The sequence below is a fragment of the Sinohyriopsis cumingii genome, chromosome 16, assembly GCF_028554795.1.
Source record: "Sinohyriopsis cumingii isolate HCF-2022 chromosome 16, ASM2855479v2, whole genome shotgun sequence".
NCBI classification, from domain to species: domain Eukaryota; kingdom Metazoa; phylum Mollusca; class Bivalvia; order Unionida; family Unionidae; genus Sinohyriopsis; species Sinohyriopsis cumingii.
In genome coordinates, this window is record NC_142976.1 from 12,961,361 (window position 1) to 12,988,566 (window position 27,206).

General features: G+C 35.9%; 1 protein-coding gene and 1 pseudogene across 2 annotated transcripts in view; one reads left to right on the top strand and one right to left on the bottom strand.

The window, feature by feature from the left end:
* Nucleotides 1-220: 220 nt before the first annotated feature.
* Nucleotides 221-27,206, bottom strand: part of LOC149779960 (RNA-binding protein 39-like) — a 58,059-nt gene continuing 31,073 nt past the window's right edge. The window contains exons 5-12 of one of the 2 annotated variants that reach the window (XM_089936672.1): nt 24,965-25,255; nt 19,493-19,613; nt 16,726-17,016; nt 14,428-14,493; nt 13,794-13,998; nt 8,673-8,847; nt 5,170-5,354; nt 221-4,309 (exon numbers count right to left, since the gene is read on the bottom strand). In XM_089936672.1, the coding sequence (XP_089792798.1) occupies nt 4,140-4,309; nt 5,170-5,354; nt 8,673-8,847; nt 13,794-13,998; nt 14,428-14,493; nt 16,726-17,016; nt 19,493-19,613; nt 24,965-25,255 (1,504 nt within the window). In that variant the 3' untranslated portion in view covers nt 221-4,139. Of the gene's footprint in view, nt 4,310-5,169; nt 5,355-8,672; nt 8,848-13,793; nt 13,999-14,427; nt 14,494-16,716; nt 17,017-19,492; nt 19,614-24,964; nt 25,256-27,206 lie in introns of both variants that reach the window. The other variant, XM_089936671.1, reaches the window with a different exon arrangement.
* LOC149779961 (uncharacterized) lies at nt 10,215-12,045 on the top strand (annotated as a pseudogene).

The following is a 27,206-nucleotide window of genomic DNA, read 5'->3' on the forward strand; positions in this document are numbered from 1 at the left end:
ACGAAAGTGGCGCTGTAGTATCAAAACAGTTATCAAACACCCCAATGCAATCAGTAACTCTGTAAACCTCAAAAAATGTAGATAGCTAAGTTTTGGTTAAAAGGAAAGTGAACTGAAACATGTTACTTTTAAGTTGTCTCCATTTTTAATTTATTTTTAAAAAACTCAGTATGCAAGTATGCATTCACACAAAATATTCAACAAATACAAAACAAAACCATTTTGTATTCAAATTTTATTCATGACTAATGACTCCACTGTGAAACACAATGAATGAAACTTACGGTAAAGGCATGTACAATATACATACAAGAACGGTCCAACTGCATACTGCACAGATCAAGCTCTACTGTCATATAATGCGCTGGCAGATCTGGATCTAACTAGTTTATTAGGGGCAATCAGTAGAAAACCAACATATATCTTGATCTGCCATCACATTATACTATGACAGCTCAGGGTCTATATGCAGGTGGACCCAATATATTAGTGAGTATACATGGAATATCAACGAAACTTCACCTCATTAATCAATTTCTTTTTTGTTCTTTGATATCATACTAAACTTGTGAATTATACGATGGTCCTGAATCACAATAATTTTTCATCTTCCACAAGCTACATCACCCTAATTTTTTTTAAAACAAAAAATTCCTGTCCTTCTAAAAATCGTTTTATGCCTGGGCTTGTACATGTTCCTGGTAATGCTCAACAAAACCTAGTAGAATTTAAACGTGCCACTGCATAAGAATAATAAAACATGAACCATGCTGACATGTGACAATAAATAAAATGTTAACAAATGCAGGAATAAAAAATTTCTACCATCTTCAGCACACTACATCTTGCATCAAAACTGACGACAATTTCAATATATCTTGTAGCAAGTATTCACAGTAATAATGACAATCATAGTAATCACAATGTTTTTCAGTCCTAGTCATATTTTCTGTTGAATAATTGCCAATTCTTGCCCATTTCCCTAACTAAAACGTAATTTATCATCAAAATTTTGTTTCACAAATTTTTGCAATAAACAAACTTTCATTTACATTTGATATCTATTCAAACTATCCCTCAACTCATTAAATCCACTTTCACAGCTCACATTCAACTCAATTTCTGTTTATAAAATATGTATGCACCCCAATGCAGCTAAAAGTCCACTATGGACTGACTAAATTCTGACTAAAGTGACCTTGACCAATAATATACTGACCCCTGTGACAGGACACAAAGATATAAAATAATAATAATAACAATAATGAACCACATTCATTTCTATGATACCGTAAACAGATAATGTAACGAGTTCATACTAACCAAGGATTTAAAAAAAAAATATTCTGACATAATAGTACAGCTATTTTTACACATGCATAAAAACCAAGGATTAATTTGTTTTTTCCTTTTCATTTAAAATAATTTTTAAAAAAAACCTGTTTCAGCAGCTTTTTATTAGGTGGAAGTTGCAGTCTTGAAATAACGAGTGAAAGCTAACATCATCACTATCAGAAGTTCATGCGCCAGTAACTACTTCATCAGCCACTATAGCCACTGCCACACATGGAATGCATCCAGTCCAAACAGTTCATTTCCAGCACATTCACACGTATAAAATACAGTTAACCTGTTGAGGTTACTCTATCACAATATACACTATATAGCCCGCGATCCACAAAGTTTGGTAACTCTGATGGTGGAGAACACAAGTTATTGTGTGGAAATAATTTATTTTCTTCAGTCACACCAACTTGGATCTTTCAGCTCAAAATCAGGTTATTCTTCATCCCAAGCCATCCCCAAAGCTGAGGATGTGAAGATGGTGGAGAACTTGTTATGGAGTTTTCTTCTTTCAATCACAGAGACCAGGATCTTTAAGCTTTCAGTCCCAAAATTAGTTGGCTTCATCTTATGCACAAATTCAAGTCATTCACATAGTCAGTCCTAGATGGTGCAGAAACTATTTTGGTAAGAAGCTGGCTGGACTGGCATCATAACATGACATGACATGCTCTGCCACATAGCGTGCATAAAAAAAAGTTGAGTAAACCCTGTCAAAGATGAAATATAGGTAATGGTAAGATTCTGTTGTAGTAAAGGTGTGGTACTAACAGAAACATATGATCAATTTCATGATTCTTGCATGGACAATGCCTGAAAAATGAACATCAAACAAATAAAAGAATAATCCAAGTCAGTGAGACACAAAATAAGGACTTTAAGAACCTATTTCTGCAACAAGACAGCTGCTCATCAAGATGCATCCCCATAGGACTGCATGTATACAGCATAAAAAATAACCTATGTAGCCATGAGCATGCAAAAGAAACTTAACCAAAATGTGACATTTAGGTCACTAATCTTTTCTGCATTGTACCAATACATACATACATACATACATACACATATACACACACACAACCCTCTCATTAGCAGCTCAAACTTCTAAGTTTACAAACATTAACATTGTAGCCATGGACTTGTACAGAACTCCACATGCGCTTGCTTTTACTTATCACTACCGTCTCACCTCTGACCCCATGTGTTCAAGTCTTTGACTTGGCCAATGTGGACATATGATAAAATCTGCCACTAGTTTCTCATAGGCAAGTGGTTCTTCTTGATGGCTTTTCCTGGGTTCTTCCTTCACGTTATACTGGCTGCCATGTATAGCCTATCATGTGCTGCAACATGGGTCTAAACTCACAATACCAGGAGAGAAAGTATATATACAAGGTGCAAAAATTCAGACTTAAACTCAAAAACTTAACTAACAATGTGCAAATAGGTACATACATGTACAAATCAACTCCATTAGCCCCAATTGCTAGGGGTAGGTGCCAAGAAATCCATTTCAAAATGTTGCCTTGGACCAAAAAGAATCGTCTGCTGGTTTTAATGACATCATGCTAAGAAAATGGAAGCCATAGGGACACACACTGGCAGCTGACCTGGGCTGGCCTGTGTGGTATCAAATTTAGCAACCCTAAGAATTTGAGTCACATAATCTACATAAAATTAAGAATGGCCACAAGATCATTCAAGTTGATAACCCCAACAACCACTAAAATCTGATAGGGCATTTAGATCATCATGGTATTTTAATGCATCAAGATAAGGAGGGCTTGTATCTCTTTCAGACATTGCTTAAATATATCAAACTGCAATGTGGTGATAATCTATTCTTATTTCTTAAGTAATGTAATTTACAGATTGCAAAACCTAGAACCATGATCAATGAATGATTCAACAAATGGTCACAATGATGATCATCAAACTCATCTGAGACTAGTGGAGATGCACACAATGTTTAGTTCATAATTCAAGTTGTCATGTTCACAACCTTACAACAGTGTACAAATCGAAATAGTGACAGAGAGGTGTCTGGTCATTTGTTTAAGTTATTGTTTTCACAAACAAGTCAAGCAAATTTTTTTTTGTACCTTGTATTTGGGGCTGGTTATCATGTTAAGAGATGCCTGAAATATACAAGGTTTTCACCTAAATCAGTAAAATATTTGTTTTTGAGTTGTGATGTTTACATATTTGTGCTAGTAGATGGAAGACAGGTAACAGAGCATCACATAAGCTCAACCACCTTAAGACCAAAAGAGCTAAAACAAAACTGTTTTAAATACATATGCAAGCCAGGTAAAGCTATCTAGACCAATTGAAACTGTTCAAACAGTACAACTAACTTCATAAAAATACAGTACTGGAACATGTGATCTTCAGCCACAAACTTACTTGGTGTTCAAAACAGCCATGTTGTGTTCAAATCATATTGTTGTGGAGGCTGTTCCTGTAAAAAAACACTAGAGACCAAGGGAAGGCACTCCAACAGATGCAATTTAGAATTTTGCATCATTTTCATGTGAACTCTCTAAGTAATGAGAGAACATGGGCATACAATAAAAAAAAAGAAAAAAAAAAAAAGCTTTTACATGGTACCACATGTTTTAAACGGAACAGCCCTGAACTAGCACAGCTTGCAAGTTGACCCTTTCCATTTGTTCAAATAATGGCAATTAATAAGCTTGCAGTCATAAAAATTGCTTGTATGGATGGATCTAGGTCTTGTATTTCTAACAGCTGGTTATCACAAACTTATACATCCAGATTAATTCCATCTCTCATCACCGGACTATAGATGATGCTGGCAGGCCATTAAGCATTCCTGAAGTAGGAGGGTACCCAACATGTAGAGCCTGTGTAGAAGGTAACAAGAGCTGATTTGCACGATTCGCTTCTGGGAACAATCCATGGTAGTTTGGAAGCGGGACATATGCTGCTGTTATGATTTTTCCTGAAACAAAATAAGAACTCTTAAGAGAGTGAGAACTAAAAAAACTCCAGTCAACTTTCTTGTTCAAATTTGCCAAAAAACATTTGTGTATGACCCATTTATAAGCTGGGGGTGTATTTTGCCACAAGATATACATAGATGGCTATAGTAGGAATAGGGATTTCTACTTAAGATCAATTATTGTAAATAACAACTGACAGTTTTTCAAACAGTTTAACTAATTTGGCAAAAGATGTGACACTCAATTCTCTGGAACACTCCAATCGTTAGACACAAACTTCCTTGGTTTTCAAAACAGCCAAAATGTGTTCAAATTTGTAATGAATACGGCTTGTATGTTGATTGCCAGAGCTCCATATTTCTAATTTCTGAAAAAATCCCTCACTCAGAAGATAGTACACCAATATAACAAGGTAATTTGGGTTAACAAACATGCTGAACGAATTGTCTTATGGTCATAATGATTGAATAACAAGTGATACAAATCTATCAAGTGGTTTAGGAAATAATGGAAATAAAAACACTAGCACTATAACCTTCGACTGTTCACAATGTTGTGAAGTGACTGCTTTTTTCTCTTCTCAAAGAAGTTGGCTTGATACTAAAACCGTTTTTAATGGCATGAAAATCAATTAACATCATCTTCATGTACATAAAAATGTGACTACCAACTGTCGCCTTTTCATACCTCTATATACGAGATTACATTAGCATTGAACATCCACTTGTTCAAGCAGGAAACAATTCCAATTCTGCATTCAGGAACAGTACTCCAAATGCTCAGCCTTTAGACACAAATACCAGGAAGGGAACAGACTTATTTTACTTGTTACAAGTAACAACTTAAAAACTTGACTTACCACCAAAATACCGGCCATGCAGAGCACTAACTGATGCCAAAGCTGCTGCTATTGTTGGACATTTCACATAAACATTTCCCTGAGGTGACATCTTGTCAACATAGATGTGGAGCACTCCACCATGTTTGTTACACTCCTCTATCACATCATCTCGGATTTCTTGGTCCCAGTTGCTACGTGATTCTCTGAAGAAGAAAAAAACAACTGAACTTGTTGCCAAACCATCCCTGAAAATATTTCTTTCATGAAGATTAGAAGTAATTATTGAGTTAACTGTAACAAGTAGAAATTACCTTAAAAATTATCAAATCTCAATATACCAGCAGTTCTTGAATCTCATTCACATGAGTTATCAGAGAGTTTACAGTCCAATTAAAAATTTAGTCTCTTTTTGCTCCAAGACACACACAAACACGCTCCTAATTGATAATTTAATAACATTTAGGCTGACAAACCTCAACAAAGATCAGTTGCTAGGCACTTAAAACCGTTCCAGTACATATCCAATACTAATGCAAAATCAGAGTCTTTAACTTGCATGTGGATCCTGCAACCATATATATATATACACACACACACATACACATACAATGACTCTAGGACACACACACACACACACACACATATATATATATATATATATATATATATATATATATATATATATATATACACACACACACACACACACACACACACATACTTATACAATGAATCTAGGACATACATCAGCCATGAACCATCTTCCAACCCTATTCTCACAGTACCTCAATAGAATTCATAATTAAGGTAATTCAATATGATTTGTAGTTAATTCTAAGAGCTTTATTTGCCAATTTTGGTTAATACGAGTTCCTCAAAAGGACTTAGATTCTACTGCCTGAATGGAATTTCAAGGAATTCAAGATAATCATTTCTGCCTTTAACTGCCAAGTGCTAAAACCATCTATTATATTCTTCAGCAATAACAAGATTTTCAAATTAGAAGTTCTGGGCGATATATTGGATGTCAGTTTGCAATATTTTCATTTAGGATCAACAAGACGTCACAAGTCTTCTGGTGAACTCGCACGTTAATACAACTTTGAATTCAAGCATACTAATGTGATATGTTGTGATGTGATTTGGATTTTTAACATAGCTTTAACAATTTTCAGTCATATCGCTATGATGTCTGCAATGTGGCAGTTTATAATGATGTCTAGCACTGGGGCTTCATGCATGTAGCATGATGTCCCACCCAGTCACATTACCCTGACACAAGGCCAACCAGTCCCAACACTAACCTCTTAATGCTGAACGCTCAGCGAGGCAGCTGTTAGCACCATTTTATTAAGTCTTTGGTATGACTCGACCGGGGATCGAACCCACATTATCCTGCATCCGAGGCAGACGATCTAACCACTAGGCCACTGGAGCCATCAGCGTACTAATAACAAGACTTTCAAGACAGCTTCCTTGGCATCCATACTGGATATTACATTTCCACCATTTTCATTTATGATGAACTAGACATCATACAGACATGATTTTGGTCTTCCATAAAAATTGTAAGGGGGGGTTTGGGGGTCTTTCCCCAACAGGGTCTCTAGAGACAGTGCCCTTAATCCAGGGGTCCAGCTGGCCAAATACACATTTTACAATCATAAAAAAACTGCTCCTGGTGCTTATGATCATAATATAAAACAATCATTTGAAAAACTAATAAAGTTACCAAAACTAATAAACTTGACTTGAATAATTTCACAATATTTATTGTCATACGAATTTGTTCTCCAATACTATTGATGGTGAAGTTATTTCACGTGCATGTCAGTGTTAACATTGTAATTAAGTCACAATAATTTGTCAATTTTTGCAGCAAATGTATTATACTTCTCTCTTTTCGTAACAAATCTGTAAAATAAACACGCAAGAAGATCAACTATATACAAATAATCCCATACATTCACTTGTCTTTTTCTCCACTGGACACAACCTGTTGATATGCCAGTCTAGCTCTCTCTGCAGCTTTGGCAAAGATTTCTTGAGCCTTCCTTTTTGTCACCGCTGACTTATTTGGCTCAATGTGCAATCGTTTCTTTTCCTTCTCAATGAGTCTTTTTTCTTTCAAGCTGGTGCTTGTAAGGGCGACAGGCAATAAGTATTTTCTGACAAAGGGTTACATCTGTTCTCTCATGCAAGAAATCTTTCTTCTTTTCCAGATGACTTTTCAGCTTAAATTTTTCCGTATGCAGCTTCTTTCATAGGTGCTGTTTCAAACTCTTCCAAACGTGATTACCATAATTCAGATCTTTCTTGCAGAGGACACTAAATGCTAGTCCTTTAGCATTGTTTTCTTATAAACTGATCGAATAAATTTGTCATCTTTTGCTCCAGTCATTCCCATTTCCATAAATTGTTTAAACCTTTATTTAAACTTTTTGTGTCATGGTCTCTCTTAACTCGGGACACCATGTTTTGCAAGAATGCTTCATCTTTCTATAGCCATCAATTTCCATTACACAAAGATTCAATGGATGAATTTAAACTTTTGACAAATCAGAATAGTTGCTGTTGTTGAAGGGTTTGATGCCATTTTTAGCACAAGATAGGCTATATATGGCGGCCAGTATTAATGGTGGAGGAAGAACCAGGTAAAACCCAGGAAAGAACCACCGACCCATGAGAAGCTACTGGCAAGCTTTCTCACATACCCACATTGGCCGAATCCTAGACTCGAACCCACGCAGACAGAGGTGAGATGGCAGTGATCCGTAACGGAGAGCACTTTAGACCACCCGGGGCCCCTCAATCAGAATAGTCTTCACAAGAGTCGGGTGCTAACTAATATATGGAAGGAATACTTTACAAGGGTCATTGTAAAATGGCACCAGATAGACCGTAAAAAATAAATAAAAAAGGATCAGAGATGATATAAAATCAAGAAAAATCTGACTCAGGACAGGAGAAAAGCGGAATTTCACTTCAAAACGGACAAAAATCTTGTCTGATCATAAGAAGTCTTTGGTGAAAACACAATATCGATGTGATCAGTCATTTCTGATAAGCAACAATAAGATCTTCAAGATGGCCATTGTGGTAGCCATATTACAAGTCAGACTTGCCTAATTATCATTCAATACCAACAAGACACAAGAAAACCCTCAACTGTTATTATTTAGTCTGGTTTCCTTAAGCGGGCCTGTCACAGACCCAACTTCTAGTCAGTCTTTGGCTAAAATAATGCATGAATTTTATCACTACTGTTCACGAGAGTATTGTAAATCGCTAAGAAACCATTTCCTTGCAGTATCTTCCATTTTGCTTGCATGCATGCATATGCTTTAATACTAGATATTACTGTAAAGTCTAGTAATAATTTTTGGATGCTTCTGTCTGCCATTTTCAATCTCTAAAAAAAAAAGGAACAAATTAAGTGGAAATAAACTGGCCCATATCACAATATTGCTAAATTACAGCTGCAGTTGTTATAGCAATAGAATACAATGATAATTACTTACACAGTGGGATCAAACATGTTGGAGAGCATGAAGCACTGGGTAGCTATTGGTGGAGCATTGCTGGTGCTACTAGCAGCTGCAGTGGTGACAACAGAGGACGGTGTTCCAAGCACTCCTGCTACTGGATTAATGTTCAGTGCATTGGCTGCATACTGAGGGATCTGGAACCCAGTACCTGGAGATAGACAAGAATGTTATGCATATCAGAAGAGGACAACACACACATACTACTGTTCTATTCACTTTAAATTTATCCCCCCCCCCCATTCCCTTTCCCCCCACAATACTTGGTATTAAAATATGCAGCATTCACCTTATTAATAATGCACATTAGTGACTGCTGTCACATCAAAAGGAGTAAAGGTGATTCAGTAACTAAACCATATGTAACAAAATGGATCCAAACAATGTGAAAACAAGTGCCTGTGCTACTGTTGATCCATTAGTGCATGTTTATGTCGGATTCTTAACCACTGAACTACGTTGTTTTGCAAAGCAAAATTGTCACAAGGATCTTTTTAATTGTATGTGTGCACCAAAAAAACTTGATGACTAAATGTAAAATACTATGCCCTGTGAAAACACATGACATGAACCAGAGATGCCCACTGCCAAACAGGGAAATCAGGGATAAAAGGGTACAATTGTGCAATTCTATTGAAAAATTTGTTGCACTTACTGCACCAAATAAAAACTGCACATGGAAGCCAGAAGAATGACAAATCATTTAGAAACATTAAAAAACATGTCTATGCGCAGTTATATAACACTATTTACAGTACACAGCTTTGTGTATTCTTTTAATTGTCCTCCAAACTACTACTGGCTCTTTTCAACTTCGCCAAACAATCCTTTTTCAAACTCATTTCCACACAGTAAAAGTCAGATCCCCATCTGTCACATTTGTTGCAACAGATGTCAGAACCGTATATTACCACACCGAAGAAAGAGGTAGAAACTAAACACGTGATTTTAAAGTGATTCTCACTGGAAACTATTATTTTATGCGCATTCATGCAACTATCAACAATTTCCATTTGCTGAATAGTATGCCTTGAATTGTTCCAAGATACTGTCAGCGTTTGACTGAAAATGGCTTCTAAAGCACAAAAAAAATAGTTCAAAATAGATCAGAAACAAGCGAAATTATATTTCCAATCACATTTACGTCCAACCAATAATAACAGTAATCTTATCGAACCAGTTGAGCCTTCATCATCCTAAGACGAGGTAATGGTTACTCGCAAGATAAAAGTTGAGTGATGAATGTGAAAGTGAAGACGCCTTTATGTTTTGCCATATATGTACAGAGGCTGAAAAGAAAAACTCAATGACCAAATATGCAACAACAAAAAAAAAAAGAACTTTCAGAACGTACATTGACAAGGCATGCTGGATTGCCAGAACACAACTTTGGATTGAAGGTCCACAACACCAGGCAGATTTGAATTCGGTTTTACAAAAACATTCTTCCAAACAAGACAAAGCAGTAAAAGTGCTACTGAAGTGTGTACATTGGCTGACTGTAGAAGACATCCCTTTAAAAAAAATAATACAAATCACTTAATTTAATACATGATTTAATGCCTGAAGAAATTGATTCCATTGGCATTTTGAAGAATTCCGCTATTCAGTATGGCTCGTCTACTACCTGTTCAGAGTTCCTATCAAATGTTGTTGAGGGCAGTCTTATACGTGACCTGCAAAATTCGCAATTTTTGACAGCACTGGCAGATGAAAGCACTGACACAGCCACAATAAATGCCTTTCATATATGCTCAGATTATTTCTGATGACATGAAACCATCAACTAGAGTTTTAACAGAGATAGAATGTTCAGATGCTTCTGGCAAGGGAATTGCAAATTCCATACTACAGGAATTTTGGAAGGGAATTGGACCAGAAAAGATTATGGGCTTGGGATCTGATGGGGTTTCAGTGATGACAGGAAAAAATAAGTTAGAACACCAATCGGTATTATATCCTACTTTCATAATTATACGAAGTGCAAAGGTGCAGTCAATAATTAAATTTGTAATCATGTGATTCAATTTATTTTATATAGTTTGACAAAATTAAATAAAACAATTCAGTTTTAAAGAGATCAATGCTATACTACTTTAACTAAAAATGCAATTTATAATTATTATTAATGAATTTGAATACAATCTGTACAAATTATTTGTCAAGCCGTGCGGCAATGATGCACAGAAACCCTCATATGTACATTATCCATTGTGTGGATCACAGATTAGCATTATGCACTTCACAGGCAGCAGAACACATCCCTCAACTGAAGCAGCATCAACAAATACTGACTATCTGTTGTATTATTTTAAGGTGGGTTTATATTCAATTATGTTAATTAGGATTATATTTTTAATTGATTGTTATTCATGATTCAGAATGTAAATTATTTTTATCATTGGCTATTGTAGGTGTGTGTAATCATATTAATTTATGATAAATATTCTTTTGTTAAAATCGAAATAACTCAACAATTAAATAATGTACTTATATATCAATCATGTAAATCAACTGTAATTTTTGGGCAGTGTGAAGAGATCAGGAAGGCTACAGCAGGTACAGGAGATTTTGAGGATCCAATGCTGACTATCAAGGAGATACATTCTGTAAGGTGGCTGTCATATTTTAACGCCATCACCAGTTTTTAGAACTTTGGACAGTCTCTTAACATATCTGGCAGAGTGCCCTCTTAGTGGGATAAGCTCTTCTCTGCCTGATAGTCACATTAATAAATTCTAGTCACTACTACCTAGTGTAATGTCTGCTTTACAAATACATTCTAATCACTACTACCCCGTGTAATGTATTCTTGTATAAAAATATTTAGAAAACATGCCTTATTGGCTTTAGTCACATTATATAGCTAATATTTTTGTTGTGCATTTAAACAATATAATACTTTTTTTAAATTACTAAAGTCTGATCATCAGTATTAATAAGACTCATAGGTTTGGATTCTGGCTCACTGTTTTTGCCTTGATAAGTCAAATGACTTACATGAAGCCATTTTTAGATAAATCACTGCCTGTGACCCAAACAAAGGGCATGACCTAATGTCAGACCTGCCAACAATGAAACAAATCAAAGTCAGGAATTTGCCCCCAAATCACCATTACAAATAAGGCATGGTAACAAATCAGAATGTACAAGAGTAAGGTGTATATATCATGATAAAGATGTGTCTAAACAATCTGTAGTATCGTTTAAGGACCTGGTCTTTTCCTCCAACCAAATGGAAGGAATCAACACCGATGATCTGCATAGGGAGTTTCAGCGTTACCAAATCTACAATTCTGACGCAGAAGTGAATGTGGAAAGAGCCAATCATCAGTGGCAGAATGCATGATAGGCCCTACGAGTTGATGAACGAATGAAAGCAAACTGCTTCTCCCAATCACTCCTATATTTTTTGATCCCATTTCTTTTTCCTGGCTGGTGAAAAGATATGTTACTGGCTTTTCTTGTTTTTCACTTCTTGCTGAGAAACTTGTCCAATTATGATGCTGATATTTGCTGATGGGGTCGGATAGAAAGCCACACTGAGACAATCTCTTTGTGTTGAGAGATGAAAACCAGAAATCAACCCAGATATGGTAAAGTACTAAGAAACATACCAGACACAGAAAAACCAGAAACAGAGAAACGGGAAATGGTGGGGTTTTTTTTGTATATTATATATCCTTGTGGAGTTGAAAAATCAGGGAATCTGGATATAGGTCCATATCAGGATTCTCCTGATCTTTTCAGTAGGGTTGGCAGGTCTGCTATGTGAGGAAAGAAAGTATATAATACAAAATTTGATGTCTTGAAATTGTTACCTATGTGAAAAATGCCAATATTAAAAAAATTATAAACATAAACTTAATATCACTTGTAGTTATTAACAGAGGAAAGACTGATATTTAACTCTTCACAAATAAAATTTCACTGAACATGACTACCTCGAATGATACATTATACATCTTCCATGTGTTTAACAACACAAGTAGGAATGTCGATCCTGGAGTTTACTGAACAAAGCATTGCAATTACCGTGAATTTTGGTCACGACCGCATACCATGAAGATTGTGAACTCCAGGTCAGTTCACAACACATCTAAATTTGATTTTTAAGTATAGTAAATTATCAACCCTTTAATCTCCTAAGGATGTAAATAAGCCTCAATTGGGAAAGATGGAAAATTTAAAATACTGAGCGGAAAAATTTACCTTCAAGACAGATTCTGTAAGTTGTACCACACAGTCTCTAATGGTGATGCACAAGTACACAAAGTTAAATACCTTGATTTCAAATGCCTATGAAGTTTCAGAGCCAAAATGAAACTGTGATAGAAAATTAACATCTTGAAATGTGGCCTTGATCATGAAGATAGGAACTATATTGCAGCACATGACAGTTTCCAACAATGATGTACAAGTATACACAGATTCATCTCAAACTGCTCTTATGTTAAAGAGAAAAAATAAATAAATAACCGTGACCGTGACATTCCAGATAACACACTCTCAAAGTTTGGTACAGAACACACCCGCAAGCTATGATGTACATGTATTAATAGTTGTGACTGTGACTGAAGATGGGAACCCCAACGTGGTAAAAAATATATCTTCTAATGATGGGGGCCTAGGGTGGCACAAGTCAAAGGAACCCATGCTTACTGGGTCACTTGTATCTCACCTTTGTCCACAAGGGGTTTGAATCTTGGTTTGACCAAGAGTGGCGTGTGAGAAGGCTTGCCAGTAGCTTCCCAAGGGTTGTTGTTGTTCCCAGGCCCAGCCTCCACCAAAGATACTGGCTGCCATGCATGGCCTATCATGTGCTACAAACGGCATTAAACCACACACACACACAAAGAAAACCTTCTAATGTTGTACAAATATATCACTCCTTAATCACAAATGGCTTTAATGGTGTTCAGTAGAAACAAAATGTGATGGACACATGGAATCGAGTATACTGTGTTGAAGAAAAGATGGAGAACAAAAAAATACAGCAAATCAAGCCACTGAACAAGACTGGTCTATAACATGTAGAGCCAAGAGTGACCAAGTTCAAGTTCTTTATTCTTTTTTTTTTTAGAAAGTGAAACTTACCCTCTGCCAACTTAGCCATCAGCTGTAATCTTCCAGTTGCACCTAGATCTATCCCAGCTCTGTCCAGTTCATCTGTATCTAATGCTGAAGACCCCTGTGCATCCATTGTCCTTTCTGTGACATGGCCAACTTTCATTGGCCGTCCAGCCAGCTCAAAGCCATTCAGCTGCTCAAGTGCTTTCTTCGCATCTTCTGCATTTTGAAACTGAAAATAGTCCATATAAAGCACAATAAAAGACTTTTCTGCATTAAGAAAATGTATACATTTTCATATTTAATTTGCATTTCTAAAATATGCAGAACATTTTTTAATGAAATATTATACTTTAAATGTTTTAGAAACATTATAACAACAAACTACAAGGCAACTCTGATATTTAAGGTATCCCTTTTGCTCCCAAAGAACCAGTACTTTTTTAAAGTCTTACATTAGGGGTGGGTTGAAACAAAATGTACTACTTGCATCCTGAAACATTAACATAGCTAATTCTTTTTTGCTGAAATCACTACTTATATGGAGTTTAACATTTACAAACTGTAGGACATTATTTCAGCTATTACTACCATTTCATGTTTGTTTAATTATGAACCTTAAATGCAGACCATTAAATTTCTTGTGTGATAAACTACTCACTGTAATAAAGCCATATCCTTGTGATCGTCCAGTTTCATGATCTCTTATCAGTTTGATATCCTCAACCTGAAAATCAAGTAAAACATTTTTTTTATACCTCATTTGTCCATCATATAAAAAATCAACTTGTTTCTGTACATCAGTACAAAATGATCTGCAGGTACATTTTAAAACATTGACCACATTCATTTTCAAAAATAGCTCTCTTGCAATTCCACTTCCTGATATAAAAGTTCTACTTCCAGGTTTCAAGCTTAAACAAGATGATAAAGTAGGCAAGAGATCATTCACTGGCAGAAATTGATTTAAAGGCTACATCAAAAGGAAGCTGAGCCAAAACAATCTTGATGTCATTACCATCCTATCAATTTTGTTTAAAAAAATGTGAACATGTAAATTTTAAGATTATTTTTACTTAAAAAAATTGTTTTTAAATACAAATAATGATAGTTCATTTGAATAAGTTATTGACTTACTGCACTTATCTACCTAACATTAAAAAGCATAAAAAACAAATAAAAACCTTTTACATATCAAAACAGAAGTACTATAACAAGTCAATATCAAGTATCCTTTCCAAAGGACTGACAATGAACTGGCTGAAAAGAATTTTCATGAATTCAAGATAATCATTTTTTTTCTTTGAGCTGTAGGGTGCTGAAACCATTTTGGATGTTCTGTGGCAATAGCCATTTCAAATTAGCTGCTGTGGTCGACATAACTGGCTTGTCAGATTGACATCATTTTCATTTATGATCAAGAAGACATAAGAGGTCTTCTGGCAGAAACCCCATGTTGATTATGACTTTCTGTTTTGGAGGAGTAATGATAACAAGATGTTCAAGATGGGTACCATGGTGGTGATATTGGGTATCAGATTGGAACCATTTAGTACCCTAATCAAAAGTCTTTTGGTGAAAGCATAATGTCAATATGACCAACCAACTAGAAGTAGTCGTAACAAAATTTTCAAGATGGCCACTGAGGCATCCATATTATAAGCAACAAGACAGACATGTAAGTAAACTACGGGATTTCATTTGATACATCAACAGCTATGTGCATTCATTTACAACAGTTTTAAATTGGACACATTATAAATTACAACATAGGTGCCAACCTCTAAATACAAAAATACTGACTGCTTATCACAAAAATACTGATTTTCAGGAACAAATACTGATTTTTAAAACTTGAATGCATATGTAACTATTTACAACTTCAACAACCATCAGCAGGAGCGTACCATACATATTTATTTAATGTCAACGTTGCATGTGTTGCACTCTTGCATATTCTGAATGGGGAACCCTGTTGCAAGAGTGCAACATACACTCACACACAGGCTGTTTATAGGAGCTTTTTCCCAATCATTATCGATTCTAATGTACCATCTTTCATTGACAATCTGTATTCTGTGTGATTTTTAAAAAAAACTGTTTTCGTTCTAGCACATGAGTGATCCTTTGTGTCAGGAAAATATGCGAAATAAATCACCAGCAACACTAGTAAATGAAAGAGGAAGGTGAATTAAATCAAGGTTCTTTCTGGCATTTATATGTCATAACTTCAGGTTGAGTTGTGGACGTGCCCATTTGCAAAATCACATTACACAATTTGCAAAACAAAGTCATCTTCTTTAATAAATGGTTTTACAAATCAAAACAAGATGGCACAATTGTCCTTCCAGTTCTCTTTCTTTTCTGTCCTGGAGAAAATTATGAATCTTCTGCTTTCTTGTTCGACATGATTAGCAGCTGAATATTATAAAGATGATATACAGTGACAATGGCAACTGTTTGCATAATCCAATATGGAAGATAAAGAATGCATAGTAACCTTGATTTCGAATGAACCAGTAGTATTTTAGACTCTATTCCTATATACAAGCAATACATCTCTATCAGGACTGAGTGTTCGTCGTAAACAGAAGAGTGCAAAGAAATTTTCAATAAAATTTTTTTATATTTAAAAAAAGATGGATTCTTTAATAAAGAAAAACATACACCTGTATTCAGGTCCAAAATACAGGACAAATATGGAAAAACCCCAAAACAGGACACTTGGAAGCTATATAAATAGTATGACCTTATATTATGATGAATGACCAAATAAACTGACCAATCCATGGATAGATACAGAAGCAGAATGCTCAATTTGAAGACTAACGTGTTTTCTCCAAAATTGATAAAATCTATCATAAGCACTGCATAAAAGTGAAACCAATACAAAAAAATGATTTCAAGGCATGCTATCAAATTTAAAAATTTTTAAAAAAATTGCACAAACCATGCTCACCTTCCCAAATGGTTCAAATATTCCCCGCAGCATATCCTCTGTGATGTTAAAATGTAGAGAGCCTACATACAGTCTCATGGGTCCAGTGTTTCCCTTGGTCACCAAGGTAGTGGGATTGCTCATCCTGTTTTTTTCGGCTTGTGAGGGCTGAATGATGATGGGAACACCTAGCAGTTTCTGATTGTTCAGGCCCATTGCCAGAGGCACAGACTCTGTATCCTGGAACTCAATATATGCAATTCCTTTGGATCGTCGTGTCTTGTTGTCTGTGATAAGTCTCACATCTCTGACCTGTAATTTTCAGAATAAACTCTTGAAGCTATGCTCTAAGTGATCAAACAGGGTAAGCTATAATTCCCTCTTAAAGTGACCATGCATACCCTATCAGGTGCTCAATAAGGGTCTTGAAGATATATAAATACTTCTGCCTGGAATTTGTTCAAAGGCACATACAGATCAGTGTGCCCATTCAGAAGTTTGCCAAAGTCATGGCTTAAATTTTGGTTATCTTCCCATAGTTTATCAACAGAACACTAACAGCTGGTCCAATATCAGCCTGGTAGTCTGCCACAGCTGCCTTGGTGTGTCCATGGAAAAAAAACCTGCACAAATTCTTGTAATTTGAAATTCTGAAACTTTTTGTACACCATCTATCCATTAAAATCAAAATTAAAGAAAAGTAAATGTTTCCTACATAGAACTGGTAATTTTCAAATCTGTTATATTTGCACAAAAAATTCAAAAAAAGAGGCTTTACATTTCCTAAACGATCAAAAATATTATCAATTTTTTTTTTACAGAAAAAGTTTATAAATCTTTTAAAATGTTTAAAAAATCATTTTATTTGTTTAGCCTCGTATTTTGATGTCTTTGAGTTGAATCAAGAAAGGAATGATTTTGGACAATTCCTATTACCAATGTATTGTTTGTTAAGTTTGTTATAAATGGTGATTAACTACGGCCAAATCTTTTATTGATGCACTGAGAGGTGAAGCTGGAGATTTAAGAAATAAAATTACAATTTGAATCAATACAAATGAAAAAGTACTAGTGTTTGATTTAGACATGTCAAACAAGCAAGAGATCTTTTTTATTAAAGTTAAGTATGCATCTGATATAATTTTCATATGAAACAAATGTGTCATGTTCAGTTTTAACTGAAGCATCAAATAACAATTGCCGATCATATAAATCATGCTTTATCAGAAGTGCCAACCATAACAAGACATTCTCAAAAAAGTAGTCAATATTTTTCTCCAAACAAGACCAGATGCCCATTGCCAACCAGGAAAATTTGGGACAAGAGTAAAAATGGGCGATTCTACTAAACAATTTGTGACATTTACTGCAGCAAATAAAAAATCCACATGGAAGCCAGAAGAATGATAAAATCATTTAAAAACATTACAAAACAAGTCTACGTGCAGTTATAAAGCACTATTTACATTACAGAGCCCTGTGTATTCTTCTGTCAGCCAAACTGCTATTGGCTCTTTTCAGCTTTACTACAAGATGCTTTTCAAAAATCATTAACACATGGTAAAGTTCAGATCCTTATTTATCACACCACATGGCTTCATTCTCAGAAAGTAATTTTTCTGACGGATTTTCGTATCTTTAACACACGAAAGACAAAAGAACTGGGTTCTTTTCCCTTTAAAATGATGAATTTAATTAAAATTGATTCCATATAGCCTTCAGTATGATCAAAAATCAGTCAGATCAGCTATAATATAATTTTCAAAATGGACACTGCTTGCCACACTGGATGTCTGTATGGCACTATATTAATTTAGAACATGGGCTTGCAGGTTTCTTTCCAAACTTTTCATCATATGACCACCAAATCCTGATTTGGTCCACTCTCCTAGGCAAATTTTTCATATTAGAAAAATAAAAGAGATATTCTCTAACTTTTCATTAGTGGATATCTACCCACATCTTTATTGGTGCTAGCAAATTCACAAAAGGGGTCAAGATGGTATGATGACAAAGAATATTTATGTTAAAACAATATATCTGGCAATGAAAACATTCAAAATTTAGTCGCCTGAGTTGCAATGTAAAGTGGTGGACAGCTGTTAGTGTAAAGGATTTTCAAAATTTGCAATGAAATGTAATTTGAAACACACGAGTATTTAAGTATGCTGGTAGAAAACGAGTTTATACTCTAGTCAAATAAGAGAGATCCAAAATGGAAAATTCCATGTTACCACACATTTCATTTTAGCCAGATAGTTTTTTGGGGGGGTTACTCGAGCAGAATGCAACAATATAGATGTTCAAGGAAAATATGACAGTACATTGCAGAGTATGAAGTTAATTTGGCAAAAATGTTGAAGCCACCAGCATAATTTGTATAGCATTAGTGCATTATGTACTGTTATTTTTTTCATTTGTCCATATAAAATGGTGCATGTCTCCCGGATGTGGAGCAAAGGGGTCACAGTGTCCGCTGCCACTGGGAGCTTATGTGGAACACTGAGTTTAAAAGTTTGTTTCAATCAATGCAATGAATCCGCTTGACTACAGCCATTTCAGAAAAATTTTATGCAAGTGACATTTGACTGTGCTCTAGCACTTTTTAGCAAACACGTTAATTTCCATGTAGACCTTGACATCTAATCAAGTACTTTCAAGAGACTGTACAAATCATGTATAAATACTGGGCCAAAACATTATCTCCTTATCAATTATATGCATATATCATAAACGAAACATCTGCAAGTAAAGACTGCTGAAGGTACAATAAGGAATACCAGCTTACCTTGCCAACAGAAGAAAAAAACTCCTCAAGATCTCTAGGCCTAATTCTGGCCGACAGCTGCATGCAGAATACAGTTCGTGCATCTCTCTCTTCAGGGGTCAGTTCTGGTGCTGTCTCTCTACTAGTATTAAAAATATACATAATGTATGAAAAGTCATCAAGAGGCACGAAGGCAAGAAGCAAACACTAGTAAATTACTATTTATTTCCTAGTCTACAGATAGTAAAACTAGTCATCTATATTTTACAGATGTCCATATGAGCACAAGAGCTCTCACAGTATTCTTAGTTCTACCAAGTCCAAAAATAATGATCACTGGCTGTGTAATCATTGTTCAAAGGTGGTTTCCATCTAGATGATATGATTACAACGCAGTTGCTATGGAGATTTACAAAAACTTCAACCCATGTAGAATATTGGTAAAACATGTCAAAGACATCTATCGATTTTGAAACTGATTATGCCAAGTATACCAACACAGTCATCCAACAAGGTATACAGTATTTTACCTTCCCTAATAACTTTCTTATTTGCTGAGGCATTAGCCAAGGAAATACAAAAGTTAGGAGGGTGGTAAAATCACCATACACACAGCAGAAGATGCACTGACCCCTTAACCCTTTACCTTAGACAGATGATATACAGGTTCCAAAGTTACACAATGTAGTGCACTATAAACGGAACACCTGTTACCTATTTGACCCCATACACATAGGCCTGTCTGTTAACTGTGAAGCAGTGTAGTATGTTTAGTTAACATCCATTTTAACCATTGTACATTTTTGGTACATATCAATTATGTATCAAAAGACTTTAAGAATAAAATCTAATCATTACAGCTGGAAAATTATATTTCAGGATAGAATTTTTTACGTGCTTTAAATCTTGAGAGAACTCGTTCACCGTCAAGCCAGTGAAGCAGATTGACCAGCCAGAGTTGCCATTTCTCATACTCAAAATTTACATCGGGTAATTTCTTCTCTCCTGAACAGAGGTTTGATTAATTTATGACATGTGCTACATTTCCCACACAATCTGTTTCTCAAAGCAATGGATCAAGGTCAAATTTCACCTGTATACAATCCAAACTCAATACAAGCTGTTACCTCCCTTTGAAAAGGTACGACAACTGTGGAAGTCTTTTCTGCAATACAATTTGAAATTGTGAGCATTTGTATACAAAATCTGGCACATGAACAGCAGACAAATTAGAAGTTTCTGGTCTTCTAAAACCCTGTGACAGACTGAGAAGTAGTTTAAACAAAACGCTGATGACCAATAAAGGTCAAACGTTTTATATAAAATATTTTCTGAACAAATTGCAAGTCCTCTCTTGATTATCCAAAAATGTATTATAATTTACCAATTGGCCACTACTGTGTTGTCATGGGCATATTGTCAAAAAAATTATTTTAGTTTAAATATTGCTCATCCAACATCATATGGTATCATTTTTGACAATTAAATTTCAGGGGTTATACCTATTCTTCTATAATGTAAAGATGAAAATATTTTCTACAGTTAATTCATGCTGACATAAGGTTGCTATGACATCACAATAGTATCTTTCTATTTGCCACAATATATTTTTTCTTTTTACTTCAATTATGTTGAACATGCTTGAAATTATCTTAGTTTTCTAATAAATTTATTCGAGTACTATTATCATTAGTACCCAGTCTGAATCCTGGCCGAATCATACCAAAGACATAAAAATTGTACTAAGAGCTGCCTTGTTTGGCACTTAGCATTAACTCAATAACCCCTGGAAGTTTTTGTCGTTTTTGCCTGAAACTTGAGTTGGAAATACATTTTGGGGGCTATTTCTGAATTATATCCTAATACATAGACTTCACAGAGATTCCTGGTTATCCTAATGCCTAGCTGTGTTAGAAACAGTTTTTCATTGGCTATTTCGCTCACAAATGAGCAGAAGGGTAAAAGTTGGAGTTCTTTGGGTTTTTTTTAATAGTTTAACGGACCCATAAAAAAAACCTAAAATACGGACACAAAATTAGATTCCAACAATGTGTGTATTTTTTGTGAACAAATAACACTGGTCAACAGTGAAATCATTACTGACTTGAAAAGGCCCTAATCTGTAGTATTTTGGTGTGCCGAACACGAATATAACCGTGAAAAATTTGTATTGGCTCTCGTTTTGAAGATATTCATATACCTCATTTTCTATGTTTCACTGTGTAAATTTCTCCAGTAGGACTGCAGCAACATCCGGAATAATGATGTAACATTGCATAATACCATCATGCTCACATCATCCACAGTTGATTGCATCATTTTCTGATGCAATGCAATACTAATGCCATGCGGCTGCTGAAGTAAGTTGACGTCAGCAGTGTACTATACATGTGTAGGCCTATTATACTAATGCCAGGCGGCTGCTGAAGCTGACGTAAGCAGTGTACTATATAAAGCCCAATCAGATAGGTTCAGCATTTAAAATATTTTAGACGTTGTGCGAGACAGTTCAAGCTACTGTTACATAAAACTTATTATTTTATCCATTTACGTACAATAAAGAACAGTAATGCCTCGAAAGTGTGTTAATACCGCGGACAATTTTTGCTATATTTGTGGGGAAGTGACATTTGCCAACCAGAAGAAAAGTATCAATTCTCAAGTGAAGAAGGCATATCATCTTTACTTCGGATGCAAGGTTGGTGACCAAGACAAGCCTTGGGCTCCGCATATATGCTGTGCTACATGTACAACACAGCTTTCACAGTGGTTGAATTGCAAAAGGTCATCAATGCCGTTTGCAGTCCCAATGGTGTGGAGAGAGCCAAGCAACCACCTAAATGACTGTTACTTCTGCTTGGTTCCTCCTCTTTCCGGCGGAATAACGAAGCGAAAGAAGTCGAGAATAGTCTACCCAAACATTCCGTCTGCATTGAGACCAGTTCCACATGGTGAGGGACTTCCTATTCCAGAACCTCCAGCAGAATATTCTCTTGATTCATCTGACGAAGACAAAGGTGAGTCGACCTGTTCTTCTCCTGGTCCATCAGCATGCAGTGATCCAGATTTTCACTGTGGTGCATCATCAACCCCACACAGAATAACACAGGAAGAACTAAATGACCCGATTCGTGATTTGGACTTATCAAAGAACAAGGCAGAATTGCTAGGATCAAGACTCCAACAATGGAATCTTCTAGAAGAAGATGTCACAATTACTGCATATCGAAAGCGCCACCAGCAATTGGAGCCTTTCTTCAGAAAGGAAAGTAATCTGATACTCTGTTCCGATATTGAGGGCCTCATGAATGCTTTAAAAATCACTCATGACCCACAAGAATGGAGACTATTTGTGGACTCTTCGAAACTGAGTCTCAAGGCTGTGCTTTTGCACAATGGAAACATTCTTCCATCTATTCCAGTAGCGTATGCTGTCCACATGAAAGAGACATACGATAACTTAAGGCAGCTACTGAATTCCATTGAGTATAACAAGTACAGCTGGCACCTCTGTGGTGATTTGAAGGTAGTTGCCCTTTTAATGGGACTGCAGCAAGGATATACAAAATACATGTGTTTCTTATGCGAGTGGGATAGCCGAGCAAGGGAAATGCACTACATGAGGAAGGAATGGACTCACAGGCAGAATGTAGCCATTGGAGAGAAGAATATCCAACACCCAGCTCTGGTTGAGGCTCAGAAAATCTTGCTACCACCCCTTCACATCAAACTAGGTTTGATGAAGAACTTCGTGAAAGCCATTGACCGGACTTTGCCAGCATTCCGATACCTGCATGAAAAATTCCCTCGACTCAGCGAAGCAAAGATTAAAGAGGGAGTTTTTGTGGGTCCTCAGATTCGAGAGCTTTTCAAAGATGACCGGTTCAACAACTTGCTGGAAGGTGACGCGAAACAAGCATGGAATGCTTTTCGCCTAGTTTCTACAAACTTCCTCGGAAATGTTAGGGCAGAAAACTATAAGGAACTAGTAGAAGACATGTTGATGAAGTATAAGAAACTTGGCTGCAATATGTCTCTAAAGATTCACTTCCTTCATTCCCATTTGGATTTCTTTCCTAGCAACTGTGGTATTGTTTAGTGATGAACACGGCGAACGTTTTCATCAAGATATCGCAACAATGGAACAAAGATACCAGGGAAAATGGTCCACTACAATGCTGGCTGACTACTGCTGGACACTCCTCAGAGATGCTCCCAAACAGCTGTACAAGAGACAGGCGAAGAAATCTAAGATGTAGTCAATGACTTGATTTTTTATAGGTAGGCTATTACAGTTGACCTTTTACTATTGGAATGCATTTCGTTATGTAAACATTAATTTCTTGCAGATTACAAAAAAACTAGAGCCAATTTTGCAATTTGACTGTCATATTCGTGTTCAGCACATAAAAATTGATAAGAATTGACTAATTTTATTTCAGTAACATGACTTTTGTAAAAATTTGTTGTCCAGTGTAATCAGGTAAAAAATTAGTTTTCCCTCTGTATTTTGTAGTGCAACTAGAACATCCAGATTATTCAGGGTTCATACAGAATTCTGAATGATAAATTCAAAAGACTTTTCCCAAACTTTCAAAGACCACAAACATAGATTTCCAAGACCTATTTTCGCTAACATTATAAACGTTATATGAGAAAACAACGAATGCAAAATACTACAATATTGTTTAATGATGAAATAATACTGAAGGGGTCATCCAAAGAAAGAAACCAGGAAAACTCGTCAACATCTGACTCTAACAAAGTTGGACAATTTTATTTTTGATTATGTAAAGAAATACTGTCAAAGACCCTATGAACCCTGTTATTTGGTATCATTGTAGAGCTACATCCATCAACCTTTCTATAATACCACCCATTTTAGTGTATCATAAATGACCTTGACGCTACAGAGCTCGACAGTAGGCTACTTCCACCTGATGTGTAAATGAGGGACCAGGGGTTGAGTTAAGAGGCCACAATTCAGACATCGTAGCAATATGAATAAAATTCCTAAAGCTACATTAAAAATCTAAAGAACATGCATGCATTAGTACCATTCTGGATAAGAAAATGAACATGACAACACAACCAGTATTGCATGTATTGACAACACCACAAGTGAAAAAGATTATGGCAATCCGGGACATTCATTATTTTAAAAGACATACCTATGATGCATTTGAAGTGAAACTGTTTCAGATCTATTATGCATGTGTACTGTTATTGGTCTCTGCAGATTGTTGTGATTTGGATTTTTAATGTAACTTTAAAAAAATTTCAGTCATATCACTTTGATGTCTGCAGTGTACCAGTTTATAGTGATGTCTAGCACTGAGGCATCATGCCACAGACATGTAGCATGATGTCCCACCCACCCAGACACATTATCAAATTAAAGATCAATACTTTTCAAGTTTGTACATAATGATCAACATTAACAACAGTATTCTAGTTCAAACTGAGTGAGCTATGATTGACTGAGCAAAGTACCTGGTTCTGATTGGACTTATACTGAAGCTCCTTCTGAATCTGTGTGGTGGAGACTTGCTGTGGCTTCCCCATCTCCCCACAAATGGACTCTTTTTCTTTTCTCGCTTCTCTCTACTCCTACTACGACTCTTGGGTCTATCTTTACTGTGGCTCCTGGGCTTATCTTTACTGCGGCTCCTACGCTTTTCCCGTCTTTCCCGACTTCCATTGCGACGTTTTTCTTTACTCTTGCTTCTTTTTCTATCACGGCTTCTACTATGGCTGCGCTTTCTGTCCTTATGATCCTTATTCCTACAGAAAGAATTTTTTAAAATTATGATGCCCATTTGTAGATCATGGTTGTTAAATCCTAATGTAAGGACTAGTTCATCAGTTCCATTATGTTGAGAATTTTAGCTCAGCCTTTTACAAAAATGGTTACCAAAAGTAATTATGCAACATTTACACATGTAAATGGTTTAATTTAGTTTACTGCCATTAAACATTAAAAACATTCAGTAAATGTGTGGAAGTCACCGATGCAGCAACTTCCTGTTCCAATTAAATAATAAAATTTCCACATCTCTGCTCAAGAGAATTCAACAGAATTTTACTGTGAATTCGTTTCTTAAAGTATTGATGATTTTCACATTAAATATCACCAGGACAAAGAAGCTGACAACAATTGGTTGAACTGCAATGATACAAATCATACACAAGGCTGATTTACTCCTGATGCTGATAACATTTTCTTTAAACCAAACCATTTACAGGCTGATCCATGGTACCCAGGGAAGGCAGTTTAAAAAAAAATATATGCCAGGGTACTTTGATTTCAGAGAGTTCATATTAAAATGATAAGAAAATTCTAAATTGCATCTATGGGCGAGTACCCCACTTTAAAATTGCCTTTGAAACACGTTAACATTTGATTAGTAGCATTTTATTTTAAAGAAACATTTCCAGCTTGTAAACCACTGCATAATTTCTTGGTCACTAGATCATAAAGTATTTGCCTATACTCACTGCAGTTTAACTGCCATGCAATCACAATAAATTTAGTTGTTGTTCTAGGGTTTAACGCCCTTTTTCAGCACAAGATAGGCTATACATGGCAGCCAGTATAATGGGTGGAGGAAGAACCCTGGAAAACCCAGGGAAGAACCACCGACCCACGAGAAGCTACTGGCAGGCTTTCCCACCTACCCACGCTAGCCAAGCCTGGGACTTGAACCCACGCATAGGTGAGATGGCAGTGATCCAGAATGGTGAGCACTTCTGACCACTAGGGGCCCCAATAAATTTAGTCATTTCATTATTCGTTTATAATTTCTAGCCTGATTGTCACCTGGGGACCAAATTATCTTGTGTTCTCAAGTAATGGCAGCATATTTAAAATCTGATTGGCAAAAAATGTACAATTTTGTTTATCAATTATTTTTTTTTAAAGTGGTCAAAGGATGCCCTGATATCACTGACTTGGCTTACAGAACAGTTGACCAATCAGGTTTTTAGTAATATACCGCTCCCTCGATAACTCGCGATCCCGCTTATAACGCGTTGTCGGTCTTGGCTCCCGATTTTTTCCAGAGAAAATGTATTTAAAATATCTTTAAAATATGCTTAACATGAAAAAATTACGATAAGAATTGATAAATTAAACCTTGATACATTGCTCGTTTTATGATCGAAAATGGTGATCAATGCCCGTAAAAATATAATCCATATTCTGAAATTTGCAAATTCTAAAGAAGAATTAATTTCAGAGATTTCAAAAACGCTTAATTACCCGTATTTGGATGCCAATTTTTTATTTGGACGCAGAAAATCACTGAGGCGGGAGGAGTCCTCCGTACGCATGCAATAGGTGCGCGGGAAAATTCAAAGATTTGCCGGTCCTGTTTCAGCCACCTGCTTTGTGGGAAAATGTGTTGATCAGTTAACTGTGCTGATATTTACAATGACAGAATTCAGTGACTGAAAGACTCTTTGATGTACTGTTGCCATTTTATAAGAATACATTAAAAAAAAAAAAAAGAACATGATGCAACAGCTAGGCGGCTAGTTCAAAGGCTTTGACTGGTGGCCGAGTGAGAAAATGTACTGATATTTGGTGATTGAATTCAGAGGCAGAAAGACCCAGTTTTAAAATCCTGGCGAGACCTCTGTTTAAAGATATCATATATTATGTAAGTTTTTATGATAAATAGTTGTCAGTATACTGTAAATGAACAGTCTGGTGAAATAGCGATCAATGAAAACT